Source organism: Pseudocercospora fijiensis, assembly GCF_000340215.1.
Source record: "Pseudocercospora fijiensis CIRAD86 unplaced genomic scaffold MYCFIscaffold_13, whole genome shotgun sequence".
NCBI lineage: Eukaryota > Fungi > Ascomycota > Dothideomycetes > Mycosphaerellales > Mycosphaerellaceae > Pseudocercospora > Pseudocercospora fijiensis.
The window spans coordinates 766934-781031 of NW_006921544.1; the positions used below are offsets into that span (position 1 = coordinate 766934).

The 14098-nt window shown below is 40.5% G+C and overlaps 1 protein-coding gene across 1 annotated transcript; it reads left to right on the plus strand.

The window, feature by feature from the left end:
- Positions 1-249: 249 nt before the first annotated feature.
- On the plus strand, positions 250-10447 carry MYCFIDRAFT_180108 (uncharacterized protein; the record flags this gene model as incomplete). The annotated part of the gene is made up of 7 exons (XM_007934071.1): positions 250-259; positions 326-435; positions 482-606; positions 641-2173; positions 2199-2430; positions 2459-2489; positions 10395-10447. 7 exons carry the CDS (start codon positions 250-252, stop codon positions 10445-10447), a joined length of 2094 nt encoding a protein of 697 aa, XP_007932262.1.
- Between the last annotated feature and the right edge of the window lie 3651 nt (positions 10448-14098).

Sequence of the window (14098 nt, forward strand, 5' to 3'; positions counted from 1 at the left end):
AGTAGCGATATAGCGGTAGAGGAGGTAGATTACGCCTAGTAGATAAAAGTAAATTACGCCTAGTAACTAATAAGATCTTTAATTTAATAGTATAGTACTTCTATTCGTTACCTTTAGCTTTCTTTAGCTTTAGAGTATAATAATAATATAGTATTTTAATAGAAATATAGATAGAATATTAAATTCTACGCTTTACTAACAAATTAGTATATAGGCTAGTAGTAGGGCGCATCGTCCGGCTATTGCCGTATGTGGCAGTGTGGGGGCTTAGGTTCTGCCTTATTTAAAAGACAGCCCCGATAGCCGTAAGCAGCCGCACCTATAGGCTACAAGCTACAAGCTACCCGCTCCCGCTCCCGCTCCCGCACTCGCACGCCTAAGCCGCAAGCCCTCTGCTTTCTGTTACTGCTCCTCGCTCGCTCAATTTCTTCGCAGGTGCAGGAGAAACAGCATCAAAAGAAGGGTTCATTTGTATTTGTAGAAACGGCGCGGCGTGATGGGGTTGAGCGGCAGACATAGCGTTGGTAGGGCGGCGGGCTGGGCGGCGATGTGCATTCCTGCATTCCAGCGTCTAAACAACAACAGAGGACATGTATGCATCTTCGCGTTCGTAGCAGCTCAATCATTCAACATCCACAAGACATCTCATCCATCACACACTGCACACACAGAAAACACACACCATGCGCAGCGTGTGGCTCTTCCTGGTCGCAAGCGTACGGGCAAGTGCATTTTGGACTTGGCCGCCGCCGGACTTCTTCCAACACCCCGACGCCGACGCCACCAATTACACCCGCCACGCTGACACACACATCCTGCAGCTGTCGACTCTCTCTTCACGCTACTGCTTGCCCTGGATCCGGCTATTCGACCCCACCATCCCGGCTTTCGATGTTCGAGGTGCTATGCCGAGCTCCCGCTGGCGCCGCACGGAGGACTTCCGCAACTTGTTCAGTGGCGCCAAACTTGCCATGATTCTCACCCCCCTGAACTGCGCCTTCCTCGACTCGTTGACCCGCACCTCCTTTGAACGCCGCCTAGCGACATTGGCGTCGTGGGTCGACCATCGCGTTTTGGATCGCACTACACTCGCCTTTCAAAACCTTCCTCCCGTGCAGCGCTCGCTGCGTGAAGTCTTGTCCAGCGTCAGGCGATCTCTGTACCTGCTCTTCTTCCGCGCCGACTATGAAGACTTCCGCAACGCCCTTCACGCACTCTGCAACACCTACCGAGCGAACCTCGCCATCTACCTCGACGGCCCCGGCACCGATCAGCTGCTCACCCACTACCACGCCGTCGTGAGCGCAGCCGCGACTTACCGCGACCAGATTGCGACCGATCTCGACTACATCGCTCTACAGATCACCCTCTGCCACCGCAATACAGACAGCGAACCATCCTGTCGCGAACAATGGCGTGCCGAAATTCGACAGCTGCACCAAAACAAGGCCTATGTCGACTGGCAGGAGCTCAATACGCTCGTGACATATCAGCGCTACACCGCCATGCGCTTCTTTGCTCGCCAAATGCGTGACATCCTCGACATTCTCCTCGTGAGGATGCAGACACACCCCAACGATTTCGAGGTAATCAAGGATCTCATCATCTGCCTCCAGTACATCGGCCGCAGCTCCTCCGCCGGCCCGACGCAGCTTCACGCTCTCGGTGATCGCGCTGCTCTGTACGCGAGCCAACATTGGGCCCATCACCATGCCGACACTCCACGCCCACCGCCTCCACCACCACCATCATACTCATGGCCGATAACAGACACAATCAAGTGTCTCGTCAATTTGCGAAATGCCTGGCGCATTAGTACGACCATTTCCCAGTCTTTCCCATCCCTGCCGCCTGATTTCAGAAAACCCGACCGTTACGCACTGCCCGATGTCCTCACCTGTCCGAACGTTCTCACCCTCATGAGAAGTCACCACTGGGTGCACCGATATCTGTCCTCGCTCGAGCTCTGCGACGAAGTCACCGACGTCCCAAACGATCATCGAATTGCCGTTCCCCTCCCTCGAGAGCCCACCGCTGCTGACTGGAATTGCGAGGCGCCTAGCTGGGGAGCGGAACCAGCGGAGCTCAGTGGCAAAGGGTTGAGAATGGGCAATACTCCGTACGGCAAGAAGCGCGACTGGAGAGCCTTCAAGAGAGCGTCACATGGAAAGAGGTGCTTGAAACTGGAGATGCCAGAGCGAATTGAACCCCTTGTGGGAGAGGAGTTGGATGAATGGTGCCTGGAGCTCCCGTGGGATAACGATGAGCTGCCATAAGATCGGCCGGAAAGATGGCGAATCGGAGGCCTGTAACCACGCTAAGGGTGAATGGACACTGGGAAGCATAGGGAGGACTGAATGTCGAGGAGAGAGTGATAGGAGCAACCAGGTGGTCGCTGTTACTCCAACATGTATGCTAAGATCGAGGAGTGTGAACCGAGACTTTCTTTTTTGTCGAGAACAACCCCTTCCACCCTGCACTCGTTCGGCGTGGGTAGCTAACCCGACCGCACTAAAACAAATATTATAGACGGCGAACGTAGTGAGGTCTTTTTTTCTCAAAGAAGCTGTTGTCTATGTTCTTTCTTGCGATTAAATACCTGCGAATCCTGTAATCCCTCTACCGATATTTAACATGCCTCCCTCGCTCTCTTTGTAAACGAAATTCTCTCTCCTAAGATTAAATGTATACACTTACTCTCTACAAACCTTTAGTATGCCTCCCTCGCTAGGAAAAAACTACGAGCTTAAGGAACAAATTGTAAATAGCGTAGGTTAAGAAAGAATAGCTCTATACGTTACTAGCGTTGCTTATATATATATCGTAGTATATAAAAAGCGATATAAAGTCTTTGTTTTCTTTTACTAATTTATATATCTCGTAGAGAAATAGCTATAAATACCTATAACTAGCAGTACGGGCTTTCAGATCGTAACTGCGGTTACGTACTAAGCTTCGGATTGCGAGTATAACCGTTTATTAAGCTTTGGATCGCAGCTACTTTAACTAGATATACTATACTATCTAAGAAGTCTAGATCTAGTAATAGTAATATAAAGAGGGCCTTTAAATCTTTTTCTAAGTATTTACTAATTCTAGCGACTATTTTCGATAATTTAGACCTTATAGCTAAGATTATATATAGGTACTCGGATCGCGTTCTTCTAACCTAAGCTTATATTATTATATAGAGGCGACCTTATAGACATTAGCCGATAAGCCTTTAACTTTAAGTAAAGGCTCTAATAACGGACCGAGCTATTATTAGTAAGAACTTCGGAACCTCGAGGCTAAGATTACGATCTACGAGTATATATATATTTCGGCTTGCTATTAGAAGCCTCTACTTATAATATACCTAAGATATATCGATAGCGATATAAATATATTTTACTCGTTTTATTATCGCTACCTTTAAATACCTATACTAGAGCGAGCTAGATAGTAGACTATACCTATCTTCTATAATTACGCCGCTAATATTAGTATAATACTATTACGTCTAACGCGAATAAACAGTATATAATACTTAGCGATACTAGGTACTCGGAGTCTTAATTTATCCTCCTAATTTCTCGTTAGTGTTCCTAGACTAAGATAGATTTACGCTCTAACTATCCCTTATATACGATAATTATTAAGAATATAAGCAAAAATATTAAGGGCCCGAGTATACGTATATTAATAGATATAGACTAGAGTAACTCTACGTATAAGTATAACGATAGGATAACGTTAATATCTAGGTAGATTACCGAGCCTAGTACCCTAGGTTTAACCTTTAACGCGGACGTACTTAGAAAGATATAAAGATATCTAAGTAGTATATCCTAAGTATAAATAAGGCGCTATCTAAGATATCGAAATTAATATCGAATACAATTAGTTCTAGGGCTATAGGTAAGTATACGCGATCGTCGGTACTAGCGAGTACTAATAGCCGCGTACTTAAGAGCAGATATAAGAATTAGAGCCCTAGGACGACGCTAATAAGTATAATAACTTCTAAGTAGGAGCTACCGGCTACGACTATGTTTATAACCTATACTAGGAGCTCGATAAACGCTAGATATTATACGAGACTATTATCGAAGATATATATTATCCTAGAAAAGTACTACGCCTCGATTAAGTCTATAATTAGTAGTAAGATAAGGTACTATATAGCGCTTAGGAAAGGAGATAGATACGAAATCGGTAATTTAGTTATAGAGGAGTTAGAAACTAATATTATAGACGAGGTCCACGACGAGTTTGTAGCTAGAGGGATAGACAAGCTCTTATTATAGTCCAGAGATAGGGCGACGAGTAGTAGTCTATCTAGTAGTAGCTTACCGTTTATAGTCGGAACTTAGATTAGGCCTACGTAGAGAGATAGAATACGCGGCGATTATACGACTAGAAGCGGGATTAGAAAGTAGTTTAGGAACTAGTATATAATCGTTAGGCTAACTAGTATAACTAGAGGGATATAAAGTATATCTAGGCGAGGATACTTCTCTAAAGGAGGGGACGTACGGATAATTAGTATAAAGCGCTCCTATCTCTTCTAGAAGCGGGTATCTATTTATTACTACCTAATATACTCGAGCTACGCTAAGTAAGGCCCTTCTATAAAATAAATACCTTAGTATCTACCTACTATACGCTACGTTAGGTATAGTAGGTAATTTCGACGAGCCGTTATTAAGGAGATAATAACAAACTTAGCTAGAGACTAAATATTCTTACTATACGGATCTATAGTAGGTACGCTATAGAGCTCTATCGCGTCGGGACCTTCCGCGATCTCGTTAAGCTTTAAGCTTAATATATAAGCGCCCTAGAATTATAACTAGGAAAGCTAGGATCTTATAATAAATCTTTATCAGATAGCTAACGACCTAAAGGAAAACAAGTATAGTTTCTTCGGAGCTCGTAGCTAATATTATTAAGCGCTTAGGTAAGGCCGTATTATATATAGTAATATAAGTATATATATTAGTAAGCAACGGCACAAGGTATATAGATCTAATATCTATACTTTTTTTTAACCCGTACTATTCGCTAGGAGACTTAGGGCGAATTAAATATATAGGTAGAGAATACTATTATATTAAGCTTTAGGACTTATAAGGAGAAGGATATACTATTAAAAAGGATACCTAGGCAGTTAATTTACTACTATATTATTATATAGGTATATTATAAGTCGGTTTTCGTAAGCCGCCTATTAAGAAGACGTCTATCGCTAATAGTATATCTAGCGCTTCTAATAAAGAATAACCGGTTAGTAAGAGGTTTTATAAGAACCCTAAGAAGACGGTAAAAGGTTAGGATTAGCTCGATTAACAGTATAAGGAGATAGAGGCTTAGTAGACGGTTATAGAGAGGTTATTATAGGAGTCTCGCCGTGTTCTAAGGGAATACGAAGGCGTAGAATACCGACTAATTACGAAGAATACCGAGGTCGACGTCTTTACTAAGAAGTAGGAAGCTTTCGATAGTTATATCCGTAAGAAGGATAACTATATAGCCGTATACCTAACTAACTATCGCTACGAGGTCTATCGTAAGCGCATATAGAGGGTAGAAGAGAGGCCGAAGCACTTTAGATTTAGTAACTCCTATACTTACTACTCGTATATACTATATATAGGCGAGGAATACAAATTCAAAGTCGAGCTTACTATATAACGTACTCGTAATACCTTAGCTATCGAAGCTTTCAGAAAGGGGTATATTAGTATTAGTAAAAGTAGTATTAAAGGTATTATAAAGGATTAGAATAGTAGAATAGTAGGACTCGTTAGTATTCTAGTTACTTATCCGCCTATCTATTTCTATTAGTTATATTATTTAGGGTCTTTAAAGCCTAATAGGAGCCTCTATAGTGTACTAACCGAGCGGCTTCGGCTCGCGCCCTAAACCTTAGTAAGCCCTATTAAACTTAAATTTTCTAAACCTCTATTCTTTTATAACTTCTACTATTTCCTTACTATAGTAGAGATACGTAGGAACCCTAAGCCTTTATAGCGGCGCTTAGAAAACTTCCGTAAGAGCTAAGAAATATAATAGGAAACGTAGGATAGATAACGGATACTATTTATATAAGATTCTAGCGATCTTAGCGCCTTCGAAGATAAAAAAGCCGGAGAGGTACTAAATCCTACGCTACTAAGTTAACTACCTACTCGACTAATATCTAACCTAATATTCTTTCCTATATAGTTATTATCGTCTTTAGTAATACCTATATAGCTAATACCGGCTCCGACGCTATTAGAAAAAAGGAAAAGAGCTAGTAATAGGCGCGATCTAGAGTTATAGTCTTATTCGCGGCCTTTAAAGGGTAAGGCGCCTAAAAGCCTAAAGAATAGCTACTATAAGGTATTCTATTATAGATACTATTTAGATAACAATCTAGAGTGCCTTGAGTTACAATCTAGTAACGCGGCTAAATACCTATTTTACAAGTATTAGATTATAGTTAGTCGTATAAAAGAGAAGGAAGATAATAGTAAGAAACAGACATAGCTTAACTTCTTATCTATCTAGCGGAAGAATTAGGATATAGAGGTATAGAAGACGATTAATATCCGTAAGAACGCTATTAATAAGAAGGCCTTTCGCTATACCCTCGCTCGCGTTACTATAGGACTTAGTATCTCTTATAACGCCCTTATTTCTAAGGAGTTTAGAGACCTTATTCTAACGGCCTATCTATAAGCCGACTATATACTTCGATACTTATATACGTCGCTATATACCTATATTCTTTACAACTTCGAGAGCTAGCGAGAACGAGTTAAATAGCGCCTTCTTAGTACTAGAAGGTATCTCTACCTTAGTACTAATATATAGAAGGCTTAGTATAGTGAGAAGCACTTCTAAGCTATTAATTGCTAGTATATAGATAAGAAGGGTAGGCTCGTTTAAGTACTATTAGATTTGCTATAACTTCTAGTCGGCTTATATATAGATAACTTCCTCGCTTAGCTTATTATACCTTACTTCTAGGTCTTTAGTATAACTAGCAAGATTAGCTAGTTAACTACTAATAATGCCTCTATATTAAGGGCTACGCCCTAGGTAGAAAGTACTAGCCTTACTACTTAGCGCTTAGCGCTTAGCGTACCGTATAAAACTATTCGGATTTATATAGATAGACTTAGCTCTTTATCGAACCTATTAAGTCTTATATCTAGTATCTACGTACGCGTTGCTTACCTATAATATTAGGTTCGATCTTTATTATAGGAAACGCTAAGGTTCGTTAGGAACCCGAGTAAGATAGCTATCGGAACGCTATCCCTACTATACTAGAGATAACTAGGGATAAGATTTATTATACCTTTGAGAGTCTCTATACTAGGCAATAAACGATAGAAGCCTAGCTATAAGCTACGCGCTCCGCGCTCTAATACGCGAAAGTATCTCGCTAGACCGGGCCTACCGAAGCTACTATAATATAAGACTAGTCTACGAACGAGATCCTAAAGGAACTCTTAGAAACCCTCTCGGCTAGCGGCTAAAACGTAACGGCGTTACGCGAATAGAAGCTACTATTATAGAACGGAAAGGCTAAGTCCTTCTAGGACTACCTACTACGACTAAGAAGCTCGTACCGAGTTTGTTCTAGGCTAAAACCGAAGCTTTCCGGAGACTACTACTAGGATACTATTTATAATACCCTACTAGTAAAGGAACGCGCTAGAATACGCTACTTCTAGGAAAGAGGAAGCCTTACGAAAGAAAAGGATTCTAAGGCTTTCTTCTAGTAACTTAAGGACGTCTTCGCGGATAGTAATAAAGCTACGAAGGCGCTAGAGCAACTCTAAGCCCTAAGGCATTCTTAGGGATAACCCTAGTACGACTACTAGCTAGAATTCGATAGCCTCCTACTAAGTATAGGCAGAGACTATTAGACCGACGATACGAAAATCGGGTACTTAAAGAATACCTTCTCGAACGCGGCTAAGACCTATACTACCGCTATATTAAAGATTAAGGATTACTACCTCTACGTAGAAGAAGTCGAGCGAATTATAATAAACCTCGAGACGACGGACTAATTTAAATAAGCCGCGAAACGCTAGTTAGAAAGGAAGAAAGAGGCCGCAAGCCCTACGGTCTTTATCCTACCCTATACGGCTCCTATAGCGAACCCGAAGGTCGACTCTAATAGAGACGTAGTTATAAACCCTACCTAAACGAACGCTTTCTATAGAAAGAACCGTAGAGACTAATAAAGAATAGTAGAGAAGCTTAGAGCTAAATACGTCGACTCTATAAAGAGAGAGAAACGTAAGGAGAAAAGGCTCTACTTCTATTACGGAGCGAGTAGATACTATATTCGCGATTACTCGTACGTACTAGCGGTTTAGCCTACTAAGATTAGTATCGCCTCTATATACTCTATACTAGAGGATATAGAAGAATAGTCGGACTTAAGTAGTTCTAACTTAGGAAAAGAGTAACTCTCGCTTATAGTTAGGAGTCGGGAGTAGATAAGGTATAGATAAAGAAATAGAAAGAAGTTAAAAAGGAAATAAACGGGAACCTTATATATACCGATATAGTCCGCGAAAATAACGTCGGAACTTCTACTCTTATTAATAAAGAATACTAGTACTACGCTATAATTAACGCTAGCCTAGCTAAAGGCCTTAGGCTTAGCTATATTAGCTGTAAGTCCTAAGAGGTAAAGAGAGCGTCGTCTATAATATAGGACGCGAAAATTATTAGAGTCGTCGTCTTCTAGATAGAAATTTATAGGTTTCGATAGACGGTATACGCTTACGTCGTACTAGGATTAGCTTTCCCTTTTATCTTAGGGAACCTATAGAAGGTATATAATAAGGTTAGGACTACGCCTAAGAAGTAATAGTACTACTACGGGAGAGCTCGGTATTAGGTTAAAAAAGGGCGCTATTACTATAAATTCGATATAAGCGGGAATATCGCTACGATCGACGCTATAAGGAGCCTACTTACCGCGATAATCGCCGAAAATATCGAGAAAGCTCTAAAAACGAAGGAATACCCGATAATTAAGGAGCTAAAGAAGAAACTATCCCTAGAGGTTCGCGATAGAGCCGCGCTATTTTATTATAGGGAAGCTAACAAGTTAGCGCCCTACTATACCGTCCTAGTATCGATTATATAATAGAACTCTATAAAAAACTAGCCGGATCCTAGCTATAGCTCCCCTAGGGCCCGCTCTATAGTATACCGAAATAAGAGCTCCTAGTCTTATAAAAGTTACTTAACGAGCGCTTAGAGAAGGGGTTTATAAGACCTACGAACTCCGAAGCGGCGGCGCTCGTACTTTTCGTTAAAAAGCCTAGGGGAAGACTTTGCTTCTACTACGACTATAGGGCGCTTAACGCTCTTACGAAGTACAATAGGTATCCCTTTCTACGAATCCCGGATACTATAAAGAACCTAACGGAAGCCCGATAGTTAACTAAGGTTAACGTAGTCTCGGCCTTTTATAAGATAAGGATAGTAAAAGGATACGAGTATAAAACGGCCTTCTATACTAGGCTAGGTTTATTCTAGTAGCTAGTATGCCCTTTTAGTTTATCCGGAGCCCCGGTAACGTTTTAACGTATATTAATACTCTCGTATAGGTATATCTAGACGACTTTACGTCGGCGTATATATACGACTTAGTAATCTACTCGAGCGGTATAAGGGAAGATTATTTCTATAAGGTAAGGACCGTTCTTAAGAAGCTTTAGGACGGAGGCCTTTACCTCGATTTAAAGAAGAGCGAATTTGCCTATAAAAAGATTAAGTATCTAGGGTTTATTATTTACGCCGATAGAGGAGGGATATAAGGATATACTTATAGCCCTACGAGTACTAATAAGTCTAGCGAAGCGGAAGAGCTAAGCCCTAATAGCGAGCGCGAAATAACGATCTCTTGCTTAATAAGCGATAGCACAAGCTATTAGTACCCTCTATACAACTTAGGCTAAAAGGGCTTGTTAAGAAGTATACAATTAGTACCTACTACGCAACTTATACTAAAAGGGCTTGTTAATAATCGACAGATTTACTATAAGCGATCGCAACTATAAGCGGTATACCGCTTGTGCTCGCGATCTGTACTTATAGCTCTATAGTACCTGCTCTACCTATATATTATTCGCATCTCTATTATTTAAAGCGCAGTCCCTTAAAGCGTAGTCCTTTAAGTTCTATCTATATTAACCTTATTACTATATTCCTCTTAGTAAGTTGGTTCTTGCTTAGTGCCCTATATATCCGCTATCTCTGCGTCCTGCGAAGCTATTACTTCCTAAGTGCCTATTAGATCTTATTGCTATTAATTATTATATACGGCAGCCTATTATACTATTATCGCCTCGTATACTATTTCCTCTTAAGAGTTGCGATCTTTGTAGCGAATAAAGATCTTGGTGCTACGACGAAAGTGGGAGCTAACGCCCTCTACTAAAGCAAGTCTATACTCGAATTCGTAATTAAGCTAATACTATAGATGCTGATCTACGAGGCGACGAGCTAGCTATATAATATTAAGAATGTCGCCTAGCTAAAACAAAGCATGTGTATAGCGAGTAATATAATCCTAAGAAGCAATAGGGTTTGTCTAGCTAGGTTGCTATCGCTATAGCTATCGTACCTGCTATACTTACTATTAGTTCGCTACGACTCGCTAGAAGAAGTCCGTATTTGTAGGATTAGTTGTAGGTAGCTGTAACGTAGGCGGACTATATACTAGGTAGATGGCACCTGTAGGCTACTACTATTAGGTAAATTAATCTTCCTACTCTAGCTAACCTTACTTACCTTGCTAAGGAGGAGGTTAAATAGTATATAGAGGTGCCTACTAAGGAAACTTCTCCTTAAACATCCTAACTAAAGTCTAGACTAATAGTATATAAACACTGCCTTCTTGTAGCGGCTAGCGATAATTATAAGCTTTAGGCGGAGCGTACGTAAAGTTAAGAGTAATCCGATTTAGGTTAAATAGTATTTATAGATCCTATATAAGAATCTTCTATATCTACTTAGTATAGGCAATAGTCTAGAGGTCCTTCTATAATTGCGCTCGCTCCCGCTACTAACGCTCTTGCTACTATACTTACTACTAGCGACGCAGTTATTCTTAACGCTTCTTCTATGCGTCTTTACGGTTAGATATATTATCGCGCGAAGGCGGCTACTCCGCTAGGTTAGGAGCTTCTAAAGAAAGGACATCTCTAACCGGTAGTATACGCTAAGGCCGACGACGTATATAGTTAGTATACCGAGTAGTAATAGATTAGTTGACTTTGCCTTGCTTAAAGCGCTTATAAAAGTTAAATAGTTCCTTAAACATTATATCTCTAAGAGCCCTAGCCCGAGAATAGGCAATATATACTAGGCTAGGAGTAAAGTCCTTCTTCGAAATATTAAGAACAACCTAGTCTAGGGTTCTGCCTTAAGATTTATAAACTATAACGGTATATACGATAGTAACTAGAAATTAGGTGCGAATATAGCGCGTATCTTAACGCTAGTTATATAGCTACTCGCGGCGTATAGGCATAATAGGCACGATACGCTCTAGTATATTATAGGTATTATTAGGGTCGTACTTATCGTTAAGGGTCGGACCTTCGTACTTATCGAGCTATACGAGAAGGATAGTTAGAATACGCTAGATAATCTCGGTATAATTATCGCTATTGTCCTCTTAAACAATGTCGCGTACGGTGCCTAAGCTACTATTAATAACTCCTCCTTCTACCTATAGGTTTTACGTAACTATAATACGAGCCCTAACGTATAGGGGTAGGCGAGGATATAAGTTGCTACCGTTCTTATAAGAAGCCTATACGGCCTATAGAATACCGGAGTGCTTAGCAACTAAGATACGAATTAGTATATTGTTATCTCGTATTACGTCCTAGTTAAAGGCATTAACCTGCTTCTTATATAGATATAGGCGTAAGGCATCTTTAAACCGGTCTTACTTAGCCTAAGGTAAATTAGGCCTTAGGCGCGTAACGAGCGTCTCCTAGTAATCGATACTTCTACCTCCTAGCGCATTCCGTAGACCTTTAAGGGCTTTACGGAAGGCATAAGAAGTAGCATCTATGCCTTACTATCGCTAAATTACGTTTAGTTAAATAGTCTAATTAAATATCCGGTATAGACTATACCTAGCAATGTCTTCTAGCGTATATAGGTCCTCTAATCTTAAGAAGAGAGGTCTACTACCTATAGGCAATAACTAATAGAAATCGCTAGTAATAACGATATAACGCCCTTTAAATAGTATCTCTTTACTATCTTCTCGTATAAAGCTAATTTGTCGGAGCCGCGAGTCGATCTAGAATAGAAGAGTAAGATCTAGTATTAACTTCTCGTCGATAATAATATACTCTATATCGATTGATATATATCGGAACTAATCGAGTGCTTTACTATCGAGAGGAATGTACTCCTTTATAGTTAATAGCAAGCGGAAGAAGGAGTATACTATACGGCCTTTAATACTATTAGTAGCGGCCCTAGTTAGCGCTAAGCGAACGATTAGGTTAGGCATTATAAGAGCTTAAGCGCCGTATTGTTACTTATTACGATTAAACTCGTCTATAAGCCGCTCGAGCTCGGATAATAGTATATCGATACTAAATCACTTTCTAATACCTACTTTACTATCGACGTTGAGTAGGAAAGGCTAACGATCTCCTAGGTTAGTAAGGAATGCGGTCTAGTAGTTTACTAGCTTATCGAAGAAAAGCTTCTAGGTAGGAGCTAAGCTAGCAATACGCTGCTATAGATCTACTAGTACGCTAACACGCTATACTATCGTAGTTAAGCCGCGGTAGTCCTTCTAAAAGTCCTTAATATTAGCCGCCTAAATACTATACTTGCCGATATAAGCAGTCTACTAATACTTAATATCGATTTGTCGGTTACTAAAGGCATTTAGATCTTTAAGTCGCTCTCCCGGCCGGTACTAAGGTAGGGTAGTAGCAAGTAATGCTTTATCGGAAGCTTTAAGCTCGGGATCGTAGTATTCTTCCTCGAATAGGTCTACCGTTAGATCTAGCAAACTTACGCCTATATAATTATTAGGATAATTGTGATTGTTCTTGCACTATTTATAGGTACTAGACTACGTTATATATACTATAGGGGGATTGTCCGTATCCCTAGTATCGTCTATAAAGATATAGCTATTCTTAAGCGAAGGGTAAGCGCTATCTAACGGATAATATAAAGCAATCTTAGTACGGCACTAGTCCTAGTATGTTCTATCCTCCCTATTAGGTATACCACTATACTTTAGGTACTAATTAATAACTCGTAGCTTCGATCGCGGGCGCTTCTTATAGGTACGGAAGTCCTACTTAGTTAGGAATTCGAATAGTATTAGATTAGGCCGGTTAACTAGATTAGACTTAGCAAATCGCGCCTTAGGGATACTATAGCGCTCTATATACTTTAGTAATAGTAACTTGCCCTAGGTTACTAACTCTCCTGCCTCCTTATCGTATCGCTTAGCTCGAGATTAGTCTTCGGGCTTCCGATAGTTAAAGTTCTATACCTTCCGAGAACCGTTAGTAAGCGGGAGATTAAGAAGTATATATATCTCTTTTTAAGCTAATATGTCGCGCTTACTAATCAATTTGTTAAGTATCTTAGTAAAGAAGGACACTATTAGCCGCGTACTAGTAGTATTAATCTTAGGAATCACCTTTCTTCTAAGCTTAATAAAAGACTTACTTCGCTTCTCTTGCTTTATATAGTACTTCCTAAGATAGTCGACGGTAGTGCCTTTATTAGTATAGATAGCGATATCGTTGTTACCTAACTAAGTAGCTTAGATTGTACGATTGTAGCTATTTATTCGAGTATCGTTACGAGGCCCGTTATATATCTAATACCGAGGGTTAGGACCCTTCGTAATAATGCCCGTCTTATATAGATCGCGAGGGAAATAGAAGCGGTAGGATACTAAGCCTATATCCTTATTCTTACGCTAATAGTACTCGTAACCGCAAGTATATCGCTAGATACGATTTACATTTAGTATTAACTAATACTAACTACTATTAACTTTAGATGTCTTTATTTAAAGCACTATAGGCTT